The sequence below is a fragment of the Salvia miltiorrhiza genome, chromosome 4 (genome assembly GCF_028751815.1).
Source record: "Salvia miltiorrhiza cultivar Shanhuang (shh) chromosome 4, IMPLAD_Smil_shh, whole genome shotgun sequence".
Lineage (NCBI taxonomy): Eukaryota > Viridiplantae > Streptophyta > Magnoliopsida > Lamiales > Lamiaceae > Salvia > Salvia miltiorrhiza.
This window is the reverse complement of record NC_080390.1, coordinates 4,786,277-4,811,966: the sequence shown is the minus strand read 5'-3', so window position 1 is coordinate 4,811,966 and position 25,690 is coordinate 4,786,277. Positions and strand designations below refer to the sequence as shown.

The following is a 25,690-nucleotide window of genomic DNA, read 5'->3' as shown; positions in this document are numbered from 1 at the left end:
GGATTGGAGCTGCCTGGGCTGGCGTTGGTAACTATGAGGATGTTGGTTGCACAAGCAATGATTTCAAGAACTTGTACACGATGAATAAAAAGTTTAACTTCAAATCTTACACATGCCGTGATGAAAAATTCATCGCATGAATATTCACGTTGTTACAATTAATATGTATTAATATTCACGTTGTTATGCAGATTATTCATGCGTACGCATTAAAATATTTGCGCCATACTTATACTCGCAATATGACACATCTGTATAATGTGCTAAGCCAAAATATTCATGCGTAATTACAATATATTCACACACCTTCTCAATATGTTATAGACGATTACAATATATTCACACACCTTCTCAAAGTTTAACTTCAAATCTTACACATGTCGCGATGAAAAATTCATCGCATGAATATTCACGTTGTTACAATTAATATGTATTAATATTCACGTTGTTATGCAGATTATTCATGCGTACGCATTAAAATATTCGCGCCATACTTATACTCGCAATATGACACATCTGTATAATGTGCTAAGCCAAAATATTCATGCGTAATTACAATATATTTGTACACCTAAATATCAAGATACAATTCACGCATTAAAGTTGGGTTAATCAATCAAAATCGAATCTTTAATTTGGTAGGTATCCAGACGCCAAAATCGGAAGAGTTATGATGGTGATATGGAAAGTCAACAGTCAATATCGATTTTACCCCTTCGTCCATTTGAGTGTGAATTAGTTGGCATAATCAATAGAATTATACAATGAATCTTAAATTAAATCACAGCCGTATAATCCACTCAAATCTTCCGTCATTAAAGGTTCTTAATATATATGCTAAGGGTGGTTTGTTGAATAACTGCACCCTATATATATATATATATATATATATATATATATATATATATATATATATATATATATATAGGGGAAGGCTAAAATAAGAACGCTTCTTAAAATATAAATTAGGAACCATTTTCAGCCCTTAGATCATCAAGATCTACGGTTGATTCATCACCTTGTTGGATAAATTCATGGTCCTGAGTTCGAATCCCAAAGGTAGCAAAAAATTATTTTTCGCAATTCATGCCTTTATACAGTTTATTCATGCGTGTTATACATAAAATTCATGCATTTTTGCTAGTTCGTAATTCTTAAAATAAGGGTGGTTTATTGAATAACCGCCCCCTATATATATATATATATATATATATATATATATATATATATTTCTATGAACAAATCAATGTACCGTATGAACAAGCATTTTGACCTAGGTTCGAATCCTGAGGGTGGCAAGATTTTCACTATATTTACTAAATACGCTTGTTCATGAGTTATGTTCGTATGTTCGTAAAATTTATTGATTTATTTGTTATTCTCCATTCTCTCGAAAAATATAATTCTCATTATATATAAATATGCATGGTTCGGTTATAGTGAGATTGCTATTTTTCGTGAGATGTGAGACTAATGAATAAGCCAATATATAGTGATGAATCAGATAGTATATAATGTAGAATAATGATATTAAAAAAATAAGTAAAAGTTTCACTCCCTTCAGGATTCTGTTAAAAGTTGTCTCCACTCCATTAGGACAACATCTGAAACTCAGGGAGTTTCATAAACCACAAAATGAAGAAGAAAGAAAAGAAATGGTGTGCGTGTGTTGGCCAAGCGGTAAGGGTTAATGCCTAAGGCCAAAGGTCTTGGGTTCGTCCCCTGTGGCGCGGTCTTTTATTTCTTTATTTAATATTGTAAATTTATCAAAAATAAAAAATAAAAATGCAAAGAGTCCCATATGCTAATGTTGTGGGCAGCATGATGTATACAATGGTCTGCACTTTGACCAGACTTATCTCATGGGATGAGTGTGATAAGTAGGTATATGGCTGAACCAAGGAAATATCATTGGAAAGCACTCAAGTGAAAGTTCAGATACCTTAAAGGAGCTGTTGAATATGGTATATCGTTCAAGAAAAAACAAGGTTTTGAAGGTAAGCTATTGAAGGGGTATGTTGACTCTGATTTTGCAGCAAACCTAGACATTAGAAAATCTCAAATTGATATTCACTCTTTATGGATCTACCATTAATTGGAGGTCATTACTACAATCAGTGGTAGCTCTTTCCACAACAGAAACAAAATATATGGTAATTACAGAAGCTGCATAAGAAGCCATATGGTTGAGGGGTATGATGTCAGAATTGGGAATTGAACAATATTTTGTAGAGGTTAATTGTGATAATCAGAGTGCAACACACCTTGTGAAACATCAAGTGTTTCATGAAAGATCTAATCATATAGACGTAAGACACCATTTTGTGAGAGATATTGTCAACAAAGGTGAAGTGAAAGTTGTTAAAGTCTCCACATAAGAGAATGTTGCAGATATATTGACTAAGGCATTGCCTAGCTCTAAGTTTAAATATTGTTTGGACCTGGTTAATATGTTGTCATTTGCTTGAGTAAAGTGTAAAGCCCTGTGATGGGGCATTGAGTTGCAAATGAACTGATTTTCTATTGATTGATTGTTTCATGGACGTGGAAGCATTCGTCAATAGGGGTGAGCAGAAATCAAACCGACAGTCAAAACCGAACCGAACCGAACCGTATTGGTGCGGTTCGGTCCCAATTCTATTGGTGGTCGGTTCGGTTCGGTTCCAGAATTCAAGAATTAAAAAATTTTTGTTTGGTGTCGGTTCTGAAGTTTTGGTTCAGTTTTGCACCGAACCGAACCGACTAATATTAATATTTTATTAAATATTTATATTTTATAATATATTTAATTTTAGTTTTAACCTAAACTAAGAAAGAAAGTAAGAAACCCTAAGTCTATCTCCCATTCTACACTCTGCGCCGCTCCTCCCAGCCTCTCATTCTACACTCTGCGCTGCTCCTCCCAGCCTCCCAGATCTGCCCTCTGTCTCCGGCAGTCCGGCGATCGTCGGCGCGTGTGCAGGCGCGAGGCCCGCTGCTGTCCTCGTCCCCTGCCCAGGCGAGTCCGACAGCCCCCTTCCCAAGCGCGACTGCCCGCTGCCGTCCGCCACTCCTCCGCGTCGCCAACAACCAGACTCCCCTTCCTGCGCGGCCTACCCTCACCGTAAGTTTCTCGGCTTCCACTTTGCATTGTTCACGAACCAAAACCGATGGTTTTACCGGTTCGATTTCGGTTCAGTTCCGGACCCTCAATTGGTGCGGTTCGGTTTTGATTTTAACCATCGGTTTGGTTTTTGGTTTTGGATTTTTTGTTTGGTTTTGCACCGAACCGAACCGATGCTCACCCCTATTCGTCAAGGTGGAGATTGTTGATTTATGATGAATATTCCACGTGTACATGGAAGAAGTATTTGACAAATATGCTAAATATCAGGGACTAACTTGCAAGATGGAGAAGTTAGTTATAACTTATAACTGATTTCCTTCTATAGTTTTGATGTGCGTACTTATGCCCGAGTATTTTATGTATAAGTATAGATGCATATCTTGTATAGGAAGCCTGATATATATGTGATAGGAGATTTAGCTGGTGTGAGAAGAGTTCAAACAAGAGAGGAAATATTTGGAGAGATTGCTTTTGTTAGTGCATATTCAAAGTGTAAATCTTGTAGCCTTGCCGTGGACGTAGGCTTGATTAAGTCGAACCACGTAAAATTGCGTGTTTATAGATTGATAAGGGCATTGAGTTTCTTGTGGTGTTTGAGTTGAGTTCGACATCTGCATAACGCATATCTTGTGCTAAAGGCTACGCTTGGTAAACACCCTCCTACCATATACACAACTAGAGATGTTAATGGAATTTGTTTTCTTTTTCTCTTTCTTTATTTATAGTGATATATCATCTCTTCCTATCTCATTAAGCATCTTTTACTTTAGTTTGTTATTTTATTTCTTATGATGATTATGTACGTTACATATATTTTTCGGATTTGGGGAGAAAGAACACGTGTCGAGTGATCCCAAAATTATGTTACGTTCTGAACTGATTCTGTACTGTCTTAGGAACTGGTCATAACTGGGATCTCAGATTCACATCCAAACCCGATCTCTTACTTTTGTTAATGTCAGAGTCGTGCTAGCTAGGGGTATGACCATTGGTCAAACCTTGCCTTTGGGTTTGCCATCCTCCTGTTCCTGTGTAAATGTGGACTACAAGTGTTACCCCACTAAAAAAATGGATTGAGAAAAAAGAAGGATTAGGGTAAAAAAAATATAAAAAATCGTTTGTAAGCCCGAAATAAAAAATAGCCTGAGCTCGACAGTGTTGGCATGATTGACATCTGTATATGCAACTATACATTTGTAGCTAAGGAATAATATGTATACAAGAAAAGAAAGGAAAAAGGAAATCTCATTTTGGGAGTGAGCTAACCTTGGCACGTGTTTTTCTAGTTTGAGTCCAATTGGGGCTCGTTTGGTACGCATGTTTTTTTTAGTTTGAGTCCAATTAAGACTCTTGTGGTACGTAGTATGGGATAAGGTGTGATATGTTTGAAAATTACCTGCAAATGATAATATATTTTTTTTCTTCACTGTATATATAAAACAATACATTATCCAACGACAATATAATGTCCAAATCCCTTGTTATATACAACGCAATCACGTGTAAATTCATATCGATTTGAGATTGCTCTTATATCATATTAGAATTCGATTTATCTTCTGCTTTGAAGGGAAAAACCTTAATATATTCATGTTTACCAAAGTGATCTTAATAAGGAAGAGACATACCAGAGGAGGGAGAAAAAACAAAGGGGCGGTGAATTCAGTTGGCCAATGACCGTCGTGGGCCTGGACTGTGGAAATGTAGCCAATGACGCGACGGAGCTTGGTGATGGTTGCTTCAGCCTTCTGCTCCTTCTTTCAATATTACGGCACCAGTTGGAAGCAGAGAAGAGTGATTCTCCTTATTGTTTAATAAAGAAAAAAAATCTCAAATAGTATCACTTTGAATTGACAGAAATCAGCATCCTTATTCAATAATTGCATAAATTTCTTATACTTTTCTTACATAATTGTATTTGTGTAAGAAAAGTGTAAGACTTTACACAAAAATAATGTAAATCTATCAACATTCAAGATCAATTTAGACATTTCACTTTAATTTGGGCATGTGATCATTTTATTATTATTATTATTATTATTATTATTATTATTATTATTATTATTATTATTATAAAAGTGGACAATTTTAATTCGAAGTTATAAGTATGGACATTTTTACCTATTAAAACTTTTTTATTGTAATTTTTTCTAGTGTCAATATATGAATCTAGCCTATTTCATATTGTAAAATTAAAATCTAGCCTATGAAATAAAAACATAAAAATATGGCCAGTTTTTGTGTAAAAGTACAAAATTACCCCCCACTTAAAAATTTAAAAAAATGGCCACTCATTTATTTCTTTCTCTTCACCTCTCTCTCTCTCTCTCCCTCTTCCTCTCCTTCTCGTCTGTCGCAGCCGCACAGTCGCCGCCGACCACCACCGCTGCACTGCTGTTCTCGTCCTCGCCGCCGCTGCACAGTCGCCGGCCACCGCCTCCGCCGCACAGCGAGCCACCACCACAGAGAAATCACAGAGAAACGGAGCTCAGGGATTGTTGCGATTGTTGCCGCCTTGGGTGGATGTTGCAGATCTAGGGTTCCAGACATCCAGGTGTGGTAGATCTAGGGTTCCAGGCGGCTTGGGGCTTGAAATTCGAAGCGCCGCCGCCTCGGCCCGTCGCCTCCGCCATCTCCTGCTTCGTCCCCTGCCGCGAAGCGCCGCCGCCCCCGGCCTCGTCGCCTCTGCCATCTTCTACTTCGCTGCGTTTAGGGCTTGCGAGGAGGCGGTGGTGGTGCTGCGTCAGATCCCGGTCTCCGACGACGACGAGCAGATCTTGCAGCTGTTGATGAGCTCCGGGGAAATGGATCTCAGCGTCGCTGTGAATTCACGTCCGATTCACGTCCGGGGAAATGGATCTCAGCTCCGGGGAAATGGATCTCAGCGGCGGGTTTGGATCTACCGGAGTTTGAGTGTTTCACGTCTTTGCCAAGCTTGGCTTTTGGGTTTTCTGACTTGGTTCAGTCGTTTTGTCGAACACATTTGTGGATTGGTACATTTGTGACTATGTATTTTGTTGACATTCCTTTCTATTTAATTGATGTTGTGGAGGAATTAGATTACCGTGAATAACTCAATAAACATTTCAAAATTAATTTACAAAGAGATAAACATTTCAGATCCTGCAGCTGTTGAGTTGTTGTATTTTGGTGTTGTACAACAATTTTTTTAATGTTCTTAAATTCACAACCAAATTTATGAATTCACAATTTAATGTTCTTGAATTCACGACCACATTTATGAATTCACAACTAGATTTAAGAATACATTTATGAATTCACAACTAGATTTAAGAATTCACAACCAAGTCGATGAATTCACAACTAGCTCGATGAATTCACAACTTAATATTCTTAAATTTACAACCAAATCTATAAATTCACAATCAAAATAAATTACAGTTTTAATTATGAATTCAAACTTTAAAAACTCAAATTCACAACTACTTGAATTCACAACCAAAATAAATTCTAGTTGTGAATTAAATTCAGGTTGTGAATTCGACTGATTGTGAATTCACAACCAACATAAATCTGGTTGTGAATTAAATTTTGGTTGTGAATTCGTTTGGTTGTGAATTCACAACCAAAAAATTCTAGTTGTGAATTAAATTTTGGCTGTGAATTCGACTAGTTGTGAATTCACAAACAAAAAATTATGGTTGTGAATTCGACTGGTTGTGAATTCTCAATTCACAACCAGTGTGAATTCACAACCAAAAAATTTTGGTTGTGAATTCACACTGGTTGTGAATTGCGGGATTTTTTAAAGGGGTGGTGTAAAGTGACCATTTTTTTAATTTTTAATGTGGAAGGGTATTTTGGTAACAGTGGCCATTTTTTTATGTTTTTATTTCATAGGCTAGATTTTAATTTTACAATATGAAAGTGGCCATTTTCAAAATCCACTCTTTTTTCTATTGTCCAATTAATATATTTTTTTGAGAAGCCAATTAATATATTATTAAATTTTTATTTCTTAAATATATTATAGGTGTTAGTTATACATGTATATAAATGATCACGAATGTTCAGTAAATGTGTTAAAATTTCAATAAATGTAAATAAAATTATTAAAATATTAATATTAGTAAAAGTTATGATTATATATGAACTTTTAATATATTTATTTGTTTATCTATTCATTCTTTCACAAATATTTAGTCAGCAAGTGTAAGAAAGATTTTAAACATTTAAAATTGATCAAACCATTACCATAATTGTGTACCGTTTTGATCCCATTAAATTGATTATTATAACATAATCATAATACTATAATTTAAAAATAAAATATATTTTTCGAAAAAAATGGCAAAAAAAACCGAAATTTAGGTAAAATAAAAATGTAAATAAAATATATTTAGGAAAAGATTAAAAGTAGTTAAGAAATTTAAGGAAATAATATTTTAAAAGAAAAATAAAAAAATGATAAAAAAAAATAAAAAAAAAACAATTTAAAAATAAAAAATATTTTTCGAAAAAAAAATGGCAAAAAAAAAAACGAAATTTACAGAAAATAAAATGTAAATAAAATATATTTAGGAAAAGATTAAAAGTAGTTGAGAAATTTAAGGAAAAGATATTTTAGTAAAACCATAAATTAGCAAAAAATCGGCTCAATCAAAAAATCTTAAAAAAGCCGGTTTTTCATGCAGTGTCCGAAAATCTTTATTGTAATAATTTTTATATATTGGGACGGCCTTTCTGTCACATCAGATGTCTAATATTTACAATATTTATAATGCAACGAAAACGCCATAATTTTATTTATTTATTTTTAATTATCTCCAAAGTAGTTAAGCACCGCAAATTCGTACCTTTGTTTTATGCTCCATAAAAAAACTGAAAAAGAAAAAGTAAAATTTGCGAGGAATAATATTTGTGGAGGTGAAGTTGGAGGTGGCATTGAGATGGACAGCCTTATCACCACAATTCCATTTGGATATCCCAATCAATGAATCAATCAAATCTTATATAGTCCACAAATACTCTCCTCTCCTCCAAAAATGGCGTCCACCACTCTCACTCTCACCCCTCCGCCGCATCTCCAAGACCTCCACCGCTCCTGCCCCGCCTCCCCTTCCCTCTCTTTCCGAAAACCCACCAAAGAAAACCTTATCTTTTCCGCTGCCGCCCAAAGCTTATCCCTCTCCCCCTTACTTCTCCAGTGCCATAGGGTGTGTGACAATGCCCGCTTCTCTAAATCATTCGTCGTCGCCGCCGTCGCTACTGAAGACGAGGTGGCCGAAGAACAGCAGCAAGAAGAAGGCGGCGCTGCTGTTGCGGTTGCGACCAAGCCCAAGAAAGGCAAGGCTGCGTTGCCTTTGAAGAGGGACAGAGTATGTATGCCAGAAAGGGATTTTTCCTGTTTTATTTTTACCTAGAATTTGATGAATGGGATTATATAATCTTGTATGCTGCTGTTGTTAGAAGCATTAGGCAATTCATTGTGATCACTGAGTGTGTGAAATGGGGAAACTGTGATTTTGTTAAGTCTAGTTATGTAAAACTGCTGCAGTATGTGCTTTGTTGATTATTTTGTGCATGTGTGTGCAACAATATAGTGAAATGACCAAACTTGCTCATGCATGTTGACAGAGGTTTTCATCTGGTGCAGTTAGGGAGCATTTACTTTTCATGATTGATAAGATAGGATATATGATTTTGTATTTTTATCCTAGGATACCTCCAATCCCACCATTTCAATGAGATATAGCATACCTCAAATGATTGAAATTATCAAGGGTCTTGGGATATCCCAAAGTTTCAACCCATCTTAATAAACAATGGATTAGCCTATACTATTTTAATCTATCTAGGTTAATCCTCGAAAGTAATCGCCCCCCTTAAAGCATAAAAACAATGTATTTGCAATGTTATTAGAAGAATTTCTTATTTAGTCATTTGTCTGAGAAGAAGTAGCAGTTCATCTCCAACTTGATGCTCTTACAGTTTGGTAGTTGATGAATTGTCCAATTTGGGAACTACATATATTTCATCAATGCTAGAATTTACTTACGAGTTTCTGGATCCTTATCTTCCCCCTCAGTTTTCATTTTTCAAGAACTCTGAAGTTTTGGTTGCAATTGACAGACAAGGTCGAAGAGGTTTTTGGAAATTCAAAAATTGAGAGAAATCAAACAGGAGTATGACATAAAAACAGCGATATCATTGGTCAAGCAAACAGCAAGCACAAAGTTTGTTGAAACAGTCGAAGCTCATTTCCGCCTAAATATTGATCCCAAGTATAATGATCAACAGCTGAGGGCAACTGTAAGCTTTCTAAATATTGTTTGTTCAATCAAAAGTGAGTTTTGAACTCTTGCCAATTGATAATGGCTGATGCAATGTTTTCATAACTGAAATACTTTTATAGGTAAATCTGCCAAAGGGAACTGGTCAGACTGTTAAAGTTGCTGTTCTTACACAAGGTAAATTGCATATTTGTTTCTATTGATGAACTCTGATGCATTTCAGTATGAGAGAATCACATGAATAAATTAAAATGTAGGGTAGTAGGTTTTCTAGTTTATAAAGTGGAAAATTGTATTCCGCCTTAGCAAACTCTTGTTAAGCTTCATGTCGACTTAGCTACTAACAACAGTCATTATGAAATCATATATCTTGTGTACAGTGCCAGATGTCCCTGATATGTTCCATTTCTCTTAATTGACCTGGTTTATCATCTCGTTAGCCTCACTTGCCCAGTTGGTTTTCTCTTGCAGGTGAAAAGTTTGATGAGGCAAAAAATGCGGGAGCTGATATCGTTGGTGGAGAGGACTTGATAGCACAGATTAAAGGAGGATTCATGGATTTCGATAAACTGATTGCAACACCAGATATGATGCCTAAGGTCCTGATATATATCCCTATTAAGTTGCTCTTATATACCCCGGTTATAATTTAAGAACTCTGATCTTTATGTCGAGAAAACAATCATTTAGTGATTTGTAGTTAATGTTTGTGAACAAGCTTTATCCTAACACTAAGTGTTTTCCTAGTATTATTGATACAATTGAATCCCTGGAGAAAGATTGATTATGGTAATTGCACGACTGGGCACTGGCTATGGTTGTTCTTTACTTTCCAGTCTCTCTTGCGCATGCGCTTTAAAACCATGAGAGTTTTTCTTTTTCTTCTTGATGCATTGACATATACTATTCTCCATCATTAGGTTGCGAGCCTAGGAAAGCTTCTAGGACCACGAGGGCTGATGCCAAATCCCAAAGCTGGTACAGTGACTACAAACATACCACAGGTACTCTCCAATACTCGACTTATTTTATTATTGCAAACAACTTAATTCAAGAAACTATACTAACACTGGACATATTACCTATTATTGTGGTTCATGGTGTTGAAGAACACATGATTACTATCTTGCACTGATGAATTTCTATCAATCGGCTCTTTTGAATGTTTTCTACAACATAAATGTTGTTGCAGGCAATAGAGGAATTCAAGAAAGGAAAAGTTGAATATCGAGCAGATAAAACTGGGATCGTCCACTTACCTTTCGGAAAGGCAGATTTTTCAGAGGAAGATCTCATTGTAAACTTTCTCGCTGCCGTGGTAAGTGATCTTTGCTTAGCTGTGTTTTGTTGTCGTGGTGCATGCTAGAGGCAATCGAGTAATTGCCATGAAAACTTGCAGAAATCAGTAGAGGCGAACAAGCCGTCAGGGGCAAAAGGTGTGTACTGGAAAAGTGCTCATGTATGCTCGTCGATGGGGCCGTCGATTCGGTTAAACATTAGAGATATGCTCGAGTACAAGCTTTCTTAAACTGCTGCTTCACACTATACATCTATAACATTGTAGAGTATCTTCTCTTTTGTATCATCCATTTCCAGAATATGTAGTGTAGAATAGGCAAATGGATTCGACAGGCAAGAGCCAAAGAAAAATGAAGTGGAAGTTGTCTTTGCTTGTATATTGCAATGTTTAGTGTGATTTACTTTGCAGGCCATCTCCAACCATAAAATCCGAACTCAAATCCAAATGTAACTTCAATTCTCTATTTTGTTACTTTTCATTTCATTTTTTTATACCTTTTCAGTTATGGTACTTATATTCTTTTCCCTTTTCTATTTCTTCAACCCAATATTCTTTTCCTCTCTGTTTCTTCAATCCATAATAACTTTGGCCTTAAATGTAATTCTTTCAAAGATTGAAAATGGTATTTGCGTTTGGTTTTGAGATATGGTTGGAAATGGTCTAACAAGCACTTCACTACGTGCTTAGATTAAAAAAGCAACTCTTTAATCAAAATTATAGATTGATAAAACATAAAATAAAACAGTTCTAGGACCAGAGCTACTTCTAGGGCTATTTAGTTTGAATGATATGATAAATTGATAAAAACATAAAATTGCATATTAAAAGAATAAAAATGATCGAAACAAGTTCAAAATTAATCCATCAAAATAAGTAGCAGATTAACTTGAATTGTTTTTATCAATCTATCATATCACTCAAAGTAAATGTCCCGTTATTTTTAAGAGACGTTTACTTTACACGATTTATAAGATGCATGATTGAGTATTTTTATCCTCGAGTAGGATTTCTACAATCTCACCCTTTCAATGGAATATAAATCAAGCAAAATTAGCTCAAATGATAGAAATAATCAAGAGCACACAGATATTCTAAAATTTCAATCCATTCAAGTAAACAAAGAATTATCCTTACTATTTTTATCTACCAAGGCTAATCTTCCGAAGTAAATGCCCCTTAGGAAATACGTAGGAGTTGTTAAAATACTTGGAAAAATCAACGAAATAACCTGCACTGTACAAACACAGCAAGGTTGAATGTTATATCAGAACCACATAACCATTCGGAATGAAATTAAGAAAAAACTATCGAAGCTTCACTCTGAGCAGATGTTAAGAACACATGTACAATAAATCCTCAGAAATGGAAGACCAATAGAATAATACACCATGGCTATGAAAATGGCGTGGGCAAGATTGAATGATTCTAATATATAACAATTTTACAGCCTATTTGCCAAGCAAAATAATAATTTATACACGGTGACGAATTGGCACTGATATGGTACTGCCTCCTTTCTGTGTATTCTCACCCCAAAAAAAGAATATGATCGGAAAACTTACAGCCCTTAGCAGCGGTTTTTCTCCAGCTGCATTCTGATTGAAGACCAGTTTTCGCCACCACTCCATACTGCAAATTGATAATTTAAGAAAAAAAGAAGGTGCCTTGTAAGGTATATAATGGTAATGACAAAAGCATGTATCCATGGAATCGAGATTGATGAAAAACCTTTTGAAGGTTGCTCGATCCAAGGACCGTTCATCACAGTCAGAATGCTGCATGCGTCACTGTATTCTAGATCTGGCAGCAATTTTGGGGTGAGCAAAAAGCACCTGCACACGACCAAGTTAGGCCAGTCCAATTAATTTGGAATCAAAGTAGGGCTCAATTTCCATTAAGAGGTGTTAGCAGAAAGAGAAAATGAGCCAATCAACAAACACAAGTGTTAATGCGTCTTTGTGCTACAACCAATAATTTGTAGAAGGCAAAAACTTGTGCACATTTGGATGCACGGTGCATCCATCCCAATGGGTTCACCAACTCCCATTTGGATTTATTAATCAAGAATTAGAATTTATGCCTCGAAGTGTGCCTCTTTGTACAAATACATTTACTATTGATGATGATGCAAGAAGAACCTTAAATTTGCTAAGGCAATTTGTCATGGAAGAATATAAGTAGTAGATCAACTAAGGAGGCATTTACTTTTTATGATTGATTATTTTTTATCTTTATTACTAAGATTTCTCCAATCCAACCCCTTTCAAAGGGATATGAATCAAACAAGTTAGCTCAAATTAAAAATATTATCAAGAGCCTTGGAATATCTCAAAGTTTCAATGGATTAGCCTATACTATTTTTATATATCAAGGCTAATCCTCAATAGTCAATAGTAAGCACCCCCTAAGGAAACAAAGAGCAATCTCTTACTGCGGTGTGTTTGGCTTGCTGGCTGCTCTGACCAATTGCTGAAACATTTTCCTCTCATTTATGGGGTCCATGCCTGGGAGAATAAGAAATAATTTAACAATCAAATCCTTCTGTTACAAACTGCAAGGAACATAAATATAGACCAACCTTGATTTATCTCATCAACCACCCTAAATGGGCAGTTTGTAAGGTCTTGCAAAGACACGAGGTAGAGAATGGTTGAAACAGATCGCTCCTAGAAATCAGGCATAGGAAGTTAGAAGCTGATGATAAAAGATCATGTATTGGATAGTTTGCCTGAGGCTATACCCCTCCAGATTGGTGGTGAGCACTTAAAACCTGCAGCTGTCCAGTTTGCCTGGAAATAATAGTGGCAAGCATTAAAATGACCAAACATCAAACTAAGAACCAATCTTAAGAGATTCACAACTAACTAAGATTCGACCCAACAAGAGACTTCTAAAGGTAAATTAAAACTCTAAATGGAAACTAAGTGGAAGGTAAACTTAATCACCTGAATTTCACTTTTATCAATATTCCATATTGATCAAAATCTGTGCCATGTTCATCTGAAAAATTAACCCATTAATACATGAACCATAAACGACCTCAAACAAAATGATAAAGTGATTACATTTTACCTAATGATACCTCCCCTGCAACAGCCATTTCTTGGAAATTACAACTAAAAGTTTCATTAATCCGAGCCACAAGACTTCTCAATGTTGGGAGCCAACTTTCCTGCAGATAATTCACAATTAGGGTATTAGGAGTTGTAACACAGTAGGACAAGCACACTGCAGATAATTGCAAGGACAAAATCATTTTCTGCATATCTTCCAACAATTTTTTTTTTCTGTGTGGGTGGAGGATGGGTTTGGGGGTGGGGGGATTTGGGTGCTTGCACATTGACCAGGATATTTGAAAATTGCAGCTGCTATTAAAAGGCAGGTTGGAAAAGCAGAGCAATGAGTAACAGCACAAAGTTCCCTTAAAAAAAAAGAGTAACAGCACAAAGTTTTGATGTTGATCCAAGACTTAAACCTTAAGAGCATCGATTTCATCTAACAAGCTTTTTAATTCCTTTTCATCAGCCTCTTGCTTGTTTGTAAGTGCTTCAATCTGCATATTTACCATTTTCAATAAAGCAACATTATAATAAAAGGAGTTTACAAACCATAATTTTATTTCAAACTGGAATATACACACTTTTCTTTGACGGTTTTCGTATTCCTCCAAAATATTATGGTTAAGGAAAAGGATGCCATTTGCTTGATTTATCGTATCCTGGATTGCAGCTTCCAATTCTTCGACAGTAGTAGGCATCTGCAAGCATTTACCAATTATGAGTACTGTCAAATTCCATCAAGAAGCAACCAATGCAAGAGCAAAAGAAAATGCAATATAGCAACCAATTCCATCTGCAAGCAATCAATTATGCTGTATAGCTACTATACAGCATCAACAGTAATTGGGTATCAAGGATTATCAATTAGAATTTTGGCGATTGGAACCACAATTGACAAAGAAAATGCTAATGCTCAGAATGAAATGGGCAGCATTTACTGCAAACCAAATTCACACCCCAAAAAACATTTTCTAATTTAGAAACTTCATGAGCTCCTACATCTAACTTTCTACAGGTGCTATGTCCCAGGAAAACATATTATTTACAAGAGCATTATAGTCAGCTAATCACACAGAAGACAATATAGCAACGCACTAGCAGGTAGCATTAGTTAAAAAGTATAATGCAGATAAATAAGAAGGAAAGCTATGGACAGGCAGGTAACTGCCAAAAAAACAAATACGTCTAAATAAAATCCAGGAAAGTTCTACATATAGAGTACAACTTTTCTTCATAAGCAACAGACCATGTTGATAACCTGTGTAATAGTGTAATATGCACGCCATATATCCCCCCTTTTTTGGCTCATTGCTCTTGTCAGTATTTTATCTTCTTTTTTTTTTTTGGAGGGGGGGCATGTTTTCAGGATTTCAATCTTAAAGCCACACAAGTTTGACAAATCACCGAAAGTTGCGGATACTTGTTCTGTTTTCTACTTAAAGAATGTTCAATTCCCAGAGGGCCATTGATAGGAAAAGGTACATGAAAATGTCAGGAAGCATACCATAAATGCATTAAGTGTATTAAGTACTACATTGATTCAGCCAGAGTACAAACCTCCAGGAAGGCCTGCTGAAGCTCAGGAGTAATATCAGCAACTGATTCTGCATATCTCTTGGCATCCTGCAGCTCCTTTCGGCAATTATCTGATGCTCTTTTACCTAATCGTAAAGCAAAAGGGAATGATATGAAGAAATTGAAACATGCAGTTTTGCAGTACAGATTTTACTTACAATAAAAGGCACGAAACAAGACATTATCCCTTCGAAAGGATCAATAGGAAGGCATACAAATCCAACTATATAAGTAACATACATGATAACATATAAGTTGAAAATTATGGTTATACCAACTCTCAGAGAGATTGTTCCTTCATAGAATGAAAATGCTCAATGAACAGTCCTTGCAACCGCTGAAGCTACAATCCCATGTGATAAACTACATTTTCACTATTTGCAGTTGAGAGCTATCACGTCAACTTTGCAAAATAACTGGTAAGGAGCAGGATATCTGATGTCAAACTAATACTCCCTCATCCTAGAAGGATGTGCAGCTGTCACAAATTCTCAAGTTGACACATTTGTTTTCAAACCCGTGCAAGTATAGTTTTTCTTACCATATTATTACTCACCTAATATTAAAAGTAAACATATCGGATCATTGGCAATTTGGCTGCTTTTCCAAGCTGAGGGGAAAAGAGAAATTTAATTGACTGGAAGCTTCGGAGTATTAAAGAATCCGGTTTCACAGTAAAGTTCCACATAATTTCTTTCAATGAAACGAGCAAAAGGTAAATTTTTTCCAGATAAAATATCTACTGACTGTAGTGTTTTATCTTATAAGTTGCAAAAAAAAGAATGCAGAGGTTGGAAAAGAAAATTGTAATGTGGAAACAATTGCATGTTTTCTCACACAGTAGAGAAAATACTAAACATAAAACATAACTGTTGCATCTGGACTAAGAGGTTAGAGCGCAAAGCATTTTCGAGATTTGACAGAAAATTATACGTACACTGGTCAAGGAATAAGGATGCTTGCAAGGCTAACTTCTGTTGTTGTTTTGCATTGGATTCCATGTCCTTAATCTAGAATTTAGCCAAAATAAAAACAGGAATTACATTGACAATACAAGGAAAAAACAAGTTCTTTACAAAAAGGAAACAAGTTCATTGATCTTAAAGGAATTACACTGAGAATAACCAATGAATACAAGTTCATTAAAAAAGAAGGCGAATTTCTACAATAGTAGTAGTAGATTATGGGGTGACAATAATAAAATGAGATTTTTTTCTGATAGCACATGATCTCAGTGACAAGCTCGTGTATAGTGAAGCAGAGTGGTGCCACAAATTCCAAGCAACAGCAAGCAGGTAGAACAGTTTATCAAATCAAAAGTACTAAAGAATATACCCCATCTCCTCGATATAACTTATCATGAAAGCAAATTCATATTAACTAAATTCGTGATAAAGTAGCAGCAGAATAAGAAGAGCACAACAAGAATAAGCAGAATATACCTTAGCATCAAGTTCAATATAGCTCATGTTATTTTCAGCAAAACTTCTCCGATAAGCAACAGCCTCAATGAGAAAATTCTGCCAACACAAAGCAGCAAGAAAAGCAACCACCACATTGAGTTAGAGATCCAAATTTAATACTCTAAAACTTCCTGAAAAACAATTAAATAGATTACGAAAAAGTTTGCTTCACCTTAATCTCAACAATACATTGGAAGTGCTGAACCTTCAATTCTTTAACCTGCTCAATGATCTTTTCTATGGCAGCATCTGGATCATCCTCACTTTCAATTGACTTCAGCTTCATTCTTTTTTGATCTAAATTACAGAAATTATGTGAAATATATGTTGAACAACAAGATCACCTTCTGCAGAAACACCAGAATGTTACTTACTGACAAAAAGTTCCGTGTCCCTCCATTTCCTCTTCTCCTTTTGAATGATGTTAACAATCTTCTCCTAATCATGACATGTTCATGGAAATGTAAAAAGAGAGCCATAATAAATGATATGATAGTATTATACATGTGAAGAAAGTTGATAGTTCTGCTTCTTATACAGTTATACTTCTCTTTCTCATTTAAACTCATTCTTTTATCTCACCTGTCCGTATTACAATATTGTTTATGCCAGATTAACTGTTTACATAAGGCTAAGCTTTACCAATTACAAAAAAGTCATATGGCCTCCTACTTATTCTCTATGCTTAACAGTAGTGTGGAGAACATCATATATTTTGGCTTAAACTTCTCCTTTCTAAGTTTATTAGAATCTTAACCATTGACAGTCTAACATGAAACCTTATATGAGTTTGTCCTCTGTCGGATATTCTCCCAAAACATGTTATTCCAATATCCAGATAATTTATCTCCCCTAAACAACTCCTTTCTGGCAAACCCCTACTTCATGAACCCTTATGCTGTTAAAATATTCATTTTGCGAATGTTTGGTGGAGTAAACAGATATCTCACAAAGTTTATGAATTTTCCTCCAGATTTAAGGGTTTTCTACTGAAGAACAAAAGAACACTAAAAAAATTCTCAGCACTCTTATAGCAGAATATACCCACAATGCAACACCATTAAACATAAGCACCGCCAGTCCTTAACTCCTTTTTATCACCTACAGGGGTGAAGCTGTTCTGAAAGAAAGCTAGAGTATCATAACCTTGGGACTTAAACTATTTCTCACCCTTCATTGACAGACTGCTCAAAAGCTTGCACCGTTGACAATCCATGTTGTCATTTTTAAAGCTGGTGAGACAACTGATTCTAAAAGATGCATGCTAAATCGATGTTTCCTATTACTACCATTCAGAAAACCTATTGCTATTGGCTTCCTAAAGCTAATATTTGACACCTTCTATTGTGTCCATGTGATTATATATGGACACTCACATCATTTGATGCCAATCATGAATCAATACACTTATTCTAGCATTAATTTTCTCAGGAACATAGTGTAGCAAGGAAAGCTTTAATCTCTGTACACTAAATGATTATCATCTGGCCATCTCCAAGTTCAGTCTACTTGGAGAATGCACTGCATCCGACAATGTTGACAGGTAATGGTCTGTACTAGCTATAATAAATCAGACAAGCTTAGCCTGTACAACTGAGGTTCTAGATAGATTGGTCTTAAAATGATTATTAGCACTAGAGCTGATTGAAGAAATAAAGATAACTGGTCAACATTTGAACCTAATGAACATGACGACTAACTAAATACTGTATCAGAGGCTGGTGATGGTGGTGGTTAGTCACAATAGCACCCACACACATATACAAGCTAATAGTAGACTCAAAGAGATATCTGTAACTGTTAAAATCTCAGAGGACTTTCAGTCAAGGGTATATTTAATTAGAACAGTTAAATAATGAAACTGCTCAAGACTTTAATTTCATTTTTTTAAAAGATTTCAAGTTTTGAATTTTTCACAAGAACCGTCTTGATGATATCTAGCTTGAGACAGATATGTGCAACAAACATGTATATTAGTGACGCTGTGGTAAAATATTGGTTATAACAAGATAATCATAAGTGTCATGGTCCTATACAGAATAAAAACTCGCATCAGAATCTATATATGTGGACTAGTGAATACGACCCAGAACAATCTATGCATGTGAATACTATCATATGCGGAAGTCTCACAGACTTAAAAGGCCAGCCAGCAAACTCTTCATATGTATTCACTTACCCTTTCACGCTGAAGTTCTGCCTCTTCATCTTCTTTCTGTCTTAAGGTAGCTTGAAGAGATTTTAAAGTTGCATCTATAGTAGAAATTTTATCTTCCAGCCCTACTTGCTTCGATCTCAGAATCTCAATTTCCTTCACATCCACATCTGAAAATGTCACATAGAGAAACATAGACCTCAGTAGAATGTAGAAGCAAATTTGACCTTTTGGCTGAACTGAGATTTTATTGAAATCGAACTTATTTAATATCTCTCAGATCTGAGAGCTGTTATATTATTTGTCACCTCCATAAACTCTAAAACATACATAATTAATACAAAATCATGCTTCTAAGAACAAATGTGACTTAAACATCTTCAAGAAACATACTGCATAAAAGTAGGCGAGACTGATCTACGGCTTCAACATTTGTAGATACATGACCCCCGTAGCGGGACCTGCACCAACGATAATGATTTTCCGGGGTCCACAGGTCATCAATTCCCAAATTAGAGACCATATCAGCTTTCTCATCAGTCTCTTTTGACCCAATGTACTGAGCAAAACAAATACCACAACAAAAATCAGGTTAAAGAAGTTCACTTTTGGGAATGATTTTCATTTACCACCTAATTTCAGTCTCCAACTTTGATTAGAGTTTATAGTTAAAACTGACAATACAAAGGTAAATGAGTAAGCATACTGATTGATCCAAACGAAATTGACTGATCAAAACTTCTTTGACAGCATGAGGAGCTTCAAACACCTGATCAAGCCTGGAAGATATGCCAAGTTTACGCATCTGCAAAGTAGAGTACAGTAATGGAGCAGCCGATTTTCAAAACATCCAGAATTCTGAACTTATATCAATCTGCTTTGATACCTCATCAGTTGCCTGGAAGGAATCACTCTGGTGGTTTCCAGTCATGACATAATTAATTACAGGGACATCAAAGGACCTTAGGTTTTTAACCAGTAAATCACGGTCCTCAGAGTCCTGAGTAATAAAAGCCTACAGGAGGTAACCAATTAGCCAAATGAAATATATTTATAAACAAGAGAGAGGATGATGGAGCTATCCATCGTGTAAGTCATGATTCAAAGCAACACCAAAGCCCTAGCACTATGTAGGACTACAAGTTATAAACATCCATAAGATGATATGATAAAAAGAAGAGAGAAGGAACATACAGAACTAACAGTGTGTCCATGAAACTAGAAAGTAGAACCTAAATAGAACCATGCCACTTAAACACTTTAATAATCTTATTTTTGAGTTCATCAGCCACGCCTTGTCATCTTTTTTGAAATGATTTGATTTGAAACCAGAAGGAAGGCATTGCTACAAAAATATTAGAATGGGCTTCTAATTACCATTGTTATCTTTATTTTTAAAGAATGACATTCACCTCCTTCAACTTTCTTAATAATCTTTTTTTTTTTCTAAGAGAATATGTAAAGATATAGGATATTGAAACTCAAATGTCAAAGTATCATGAATTCTCACCCTTAGATTAGACACGAAATATTGATTTTTTGAAAGATACAGAAATGTACCACACAGTACCTTCCATATGTAATGGGCTACATGACCCTCTAGGTAGCCTGCATGCAGCCGATTGGTTACGTTGACCTGAATTCGCATTCCAAACATATAAAAATTGATGTAGTGGACGTAACATACATATTACAAATTCTTGTTTCAATATATATTTCGCACCTCAAGCAATACAGGACCATACACTTCCCTTTTGAACTCGGCACGATGGTCCTGAACCCATTGATAAGCCCCAAATATCCTCTCAGCACCAGAATTCTTTAATGCTTGCAAACACTTATTGTTTACATTATCCATCTCTTTCAACCTTTTGTTAATGCAGGGGAATAAGAAAGAAGGAAGTTACAACAATGTGTTATATGAATGAATGCAACAATAATGCTGACATTGACCTGTCCATACACTGCTTCAGTGCTATTCTATGATGGTTTAGGTGCTTCTCATTATCCCTTTTCTCATATCTGATCTCTTTTGCAGCCTCTTGAAGCTCCATAATTTGAAAATTTAATTGTTCCTGGATGTGGCAAATGCAATAAGGAAAAGGAATTCATGATAAGCACTTCAAATTAAATCATTCTGAAAAACAATCCAAATGATAGGATTACTGTAACTATCTATTTGTCAAAGATCTATCATCAGCGAAAAAGAGTTGTCTGACCATCTTTTCCTTTGGAGGTTCGTAAGGAAGGAGATTTGCAAATTCAGTCTCTGCAGCAGCGAGATCTTCTTTAGCTTTAGAGAGTCTTTGTTGCCGAGATTCTTCCTGATGCCTCAAATCATCCACTTCACCAAATTTCCCTTTGATTACAACTTTCTAGAATTTGAAACAAAATTATACAGTTAAAGAATTCCTGAAATATCATAGACTAAACAAAATACAGGCATGTCATACGACTGATAACAACATACCAAGCGCTCATAATTTTCCAAAAGAGCCATACGCTTCTTCAAATTACTATCTAGAAAACCATTCATCTGTTTAAATTTAGCCTCGTGTTTTGCTTTCTCTCCCCTCTGTTTCCTGAAAGAAAAATAGTTTAAGAAAAAACAAGAAGCGAATAGTGTTTGGCATTATAAGCCTAAAACTAAAGTAGTAAACCAAGAAAGTTATATTTGATTGAGATTTGCCACTACAAGCTCAGTTGCTGACCTGGAAAATCACTATTGTGATCGACCAAATTTACAGGCTCAGCTAAGATAAAGAAGAAAAGGACACAGACAAAGACAGCAAACTGAACTAGAGAACTTGCACTTGGACTAGCTAGTTAGAATTGACTTATTAAAATTTGAAACATGTTCAAACAAACTAGGGAAATTCCAATGAAGTTTCAAAACAATATTGTCAATTTCAACCGAATTAGTTTGAAACCACCCTTAGCAAATCGAATTTATATAATCACTATCAATCAACGCGAGGCTTAAATGTAGTTTGGATTTGCGACTTTGGTTCCATCCATGGGTAAATTTATTTGCCCAGTATCACGAGAATAAAACTATGCAAGGTTATGAAACAAAGAAAGGTCCACTCAAGAATCCCACGAACCACCAAAACAATTGATCAATCAATTTAACCTACTCAATAGGCACTGTGAGATCATTCAAGGCCTTAGCAGCTTCATTTAGCTTCAGCTTAGCATCATCTTCCTGCTTTTTGGCTTCTTGATATGTTGCCTTCTTCATATCATACTTCAGCCATGGCAACTTTTTCTTCATAGATTCAGCCTAGAAACATAACAGTGATGATCAATTCGTCAATCATAGTCTGTTGATAATAGGAGAACACAATATGAACAACCTTTGCTAAGAGATCTTCTCTTTGGCGAACACGTTCAACATCTCTTTCTAATTCAGCATTCTGAGCCGTCAATTGATTCAAAGACCCTCTATTGCTCTCAACAGCCTATTATAGATGACAATAATTAGTACAAATGTTTTTATGTAGAGATGACATAACGTTAGTAGAGAGCCAAAAACCACCAGAACCACCGACTTACTCGTTCAAATTTCTTCAACTCTGTACTCTTCTTGATGAGATTCGTATGCAGAACAGGTAATCTAGGATCACCAACAGCTTTTTCAGTCTCCACAAGGAGTTGTACTGGGGTCAGCTTGGCGAACTCACAAACTCTGTCTTGTGGCAGAAACTATACATTCCAGAGAAGGGGCCAGTCAACAAAATTAAAGGCAAGCAATAACAACCATTAAAAATTAAGAAAAGTTTTCAGAATTGGACCAACTGCTAAAATAAAGAGGGATAGGAAACACAGTGGTAATGATTATATTTTCAATTGATTAATTTCATGAGATCATAAACATTCTTTGCATTATTAATCTAGAAACTTAAACAGCTTTTTCAATAATAAGAGAGAGATTTACACACACAAGCAGTAGAGCAAGTAATAACTTACTTGAGTCAAATTATCGACTTGGATATTGAATCTTGCAATTACTTCGCTAATTACCTTTCTCCCAACCACTTTACCTAAAATATACAAAATAATTGCAGCATAATCTTATCAAAATAACATATCATATGTATTGAAAACTGCAACCTGTAACATTAAGAGAAAAAGGGAAAAACAATTCCATTATTGTAGGCTTTGATGCAAAGGAGGCAAGGATAAAGTGACATGATTAGATAACACGCATTCAAACAACATTTTTGATATTGCAAAACCAATGAAGAGGAATGCAGAAAACATCATGCTGGATCGCAAGAATTTCATAATTTCGAATGGAGCTATAATGCTTCTTTTGATGAAATCACCTTAAGGTCATGTCTGATGTTGACGACGTTATTTTATTGATCTTCATAGATACACATGAAATAAATCATCAAACAAAAGAAAAGTGACTGCTCCAATACTTATCAAAGGCTAGTTAAACTATATCATCCTAACGAATAGCACACCCATATAAAGCTATTGCAGAACAACATTTCTACGACAGAGACATCTAAACTTGAAAGTTTCCCTAAGTGACAGGACACAAAGTTTATAATCCCTCCCAAAAGATATTAAATTGTTACTTCTGAATAGATCATTCAATCATATTTTCGTCCGAGCAAGCTCCAAGATCTCTGATGCAACCACTAAATATGTTTCCAGTGTAATTTCCCGAACTATTGGAAAATGTTTAAACAACAGCAGAAGCTTGAGAAAGAAGAAAATTGCTTTAAAGATGGATATCACATGTTCCTTTAAACTTCAGATAACCAGCCTGAATACAACTTCCAACTGACCATAAATATTTAACATAAGTACACGGAATTATCTGGAAGGGTTGAAATGTTAGTTATAAAGGGAAGATGCAATTTCTAATCACAAACTGAGACTAAGTCTGGCTTCTTAGAAGCATCAAGGTTTGCTTTGGGATTATTATTTAAAATATCATTCTCAGGGAAAAACTTCAAGTAATGACCTTGTCCCTTTGGTTTATCACGAGAAGGTGAGGCACTTTACCATTAAACAGCCACTCAGATTTGTGATTGATATCAATTTTCCTTGTAATGGTAATTTGTTCTTGCTTGCTCTCTCCTCTCAAACAAATCTCAGTATACCCAGATTCCTCTCCGCGTTTCACATACGCACCAATTTTCTTAGCCCTTCCAAGAAGCTGCATATTTGAAGTAGAAAAAAGGAGATATTTTCGTCTGAAAATGCTTCTATAGAGATTACCAATTGGACAAATGGAATCTACCATCTCTTACCTGTGGTTCACCTCCAAGTCCAAGTGCAATGGCACATACAAGAGAACTCTTTCCAGAGCCATTTGGCCCAATAACCAAATTTAAGCGTGAACCAGGCTTGCAGGTCAGTTTACTGAAGGTCATGAAGTTGCAGATCTCAATTTTGATTATATTTCCTGGGACATAATCATCATCCCCCCTGACAATGAAGGAAAGAGAAGCAAAATGTTAGAAATTTGAATCTATCTCGTAATTCTCTTATTGATCAGACCAACTTTAAACATTTCTATATATGTTCGAACAAATGTGAGGACAATCAATCACAACCTAAAATAAGCTCACGGAACCTTACAGTATGAACCTGCCTCCCACATCCCACATTGTATTACGGAAACATAAACAATTATTTCATCTAAATCAAATAACAATAATTTGGTGCAGGGAGACAAATGTTATTGAAAAATGTTTCTAATCCCATTTTCTTAAAATTGTTCTTGACAGAAGGGAGCATTAAAATTGAAATACCAATGCTACATGCTGAAGCAACATACATCAACGAAGCAAAAGTAAATTCCCACTCATAAGGTAGTAGATTTCCTTGGCAAAGTCAAAAATAGCAATCATAAGAAATCCAGTGATATATAATCAAGCGTATAACCATCATTATAAACTACTAACAGACGAATAACCCAAAATTCAGCAGCCACATGACATCTGAAGCAAGAAACATAGTACACTGTGCAATACCTTCAGCAATATCAGAACTTGAAAAGGTCCCTAAAACAACGCATAGCCATCACATAGCAAAAGGGGCAAAAAGTTTCCAAACATAAAACATAGCAAAAGATCGAAACAAAAAGGAAAATTATTAATTTTAAAGAAAAAAAACAGTAACCTCAAAAACAGTGCAAACATGGGGGGTAAACGGCAAACCTGGAAATTTTGGGCCTCTTGGGCGTTGGCTCGTCCGCCATTGGCGTGTCAAATACTGGAACACCGGTGATGACGACGAATACCTTTTGAAATCAAAGTGTGAGAACTAGGGCTTCTACTATGTGTAGTGCGTGTTTTAAGATGAAAGAGAAAATTTTACAAGTTGAGCAGCCCCGCAGGCTATACAGTAAGAGAGAGTGTGGGAGAATTGGCGCCAACAGAGAAGCACGTGCGATGGAGTCTACATATTGATTTCCGCACGTGTGTGAGTAGATGGGGACGGAAGTTTGGAAGAGGATAGATTTGCTCCCAATATTCTTGGCGTAGGCTCATTTCTTGTGTTCCGTAGTTTGTAAATGGAGATTCTATTCATACTATTCATTTTAGTCCAGGTAGCCTCCATTTAAAATAATAATAATAATAAATAATTATAAATTTATTGTTTTATCTAATAACTTATAACATCAAATTAAATATTTTATAACCTCTGACTCTAACTCGAACAAATAATTTATAGCTCTCTCTTCGAGCTCAACATAACCATAAAGGTAACAACCATACAGCAACGCTCTCCATAACTATGGATAGAGTGACAC

General features: G+C 35.6%; 2 protein-coding genes and 1 long non-coding RNA gene across 3 annotated transcripts; 2 read left to right on the top strand and 1 right to left on the bottom strand.

The window, feature by feature from the left end:
* The first annotated feature begins 2,700 nt into the window (after positions 1-2,700).
* LOC131022336 (uncharacterized) lies at positions 2,701-5,109 on the top strand. Its single transcript, XR_009101237.1, has 2 exons — positions 2,701-3,103; positions 4,710-5,109. It is a non-coding gene; the product is annotated as an uncharacterized LOC131022336 (long non-coding RNA).
* Positions 5,110-7,932: 2,823 nt separating this feature from the next.
* On the top strand, positions 7,933-11,036 carry LOC131022335 (50S ribosomal protein L1, chloroplastic). Its single transcript, XM_057951790.1, has 7 exons — positions 7,933-8,445; positions 9,200-9,379; positions 9,483-9,537; positions 9,832-9,959; positions 10,281-10,364; positions 10,553-10,678; positions 10,760-11,036. The coding sequence occupies exons 1-7, from the start codon at positions 8,113-8,115 to the stop codon at positions 10,886-10,888; spliced, it is 1,035 nt and encodes a 344-aa protein (XP_057807773.1). The 5' UTR covers positions 7,933-8,112; the 3' UTR covers positions 10,889-11,036.
* An 864-nt stretch (positions 11,037-11,900) lies between these two features.
* Positions 11,901-25,427, bottom strand: LOC131022334 (structural maintenance of chromosomes protein 5). The gene is made up of 30 exons (XM_057951789.1): positions 25,095-25,427; positions 24,183-24,360; positions 23,935-24,088; positions 22,882-22,955; positions 22,468-22,617; positions 22,269-22,373; positions 22,050-22,195; positions 21,383-21,494; positions 21,132-21,287; positions 20,866-20,987; positions 20,636-20,780; positions 20,483-20,548; positions 19,799-19,927; positions 19,619-19,717; positions 19,306-19,471; positions 18,937-19,082; positions 17,132-17,195; positions 16,930-17,054; positions 16,737-16,814; positions 16,232-16,304; positions 15,277-15,380; positions 14,301-14,417; positions 14,136-14,213; positions 13,733-13,832; positions 13,606-13,660; positions 13,401-13,449; positions 13,239-13,326; positions 13,092-13,164; positions 12,389-12,492; positions 11,901-12,289 (listed from the first exon to the last, which is right to left on the bottom strand). The coding sequence occupies exons 1-30, from the start codon at positions 25,133-25,135 to the stop codon at positions 12,228-12,230; spliced, it is 3,159 nt and encodes a 1,052-aa protein (XP_057807772.1). The 5' UTR covers positions 25,136-25,427; the 3' UTR covers positions 11,901-12,227.
* Between the last annotated feature and the right edge of the window lie 263 nt (positions 25,428-25,690).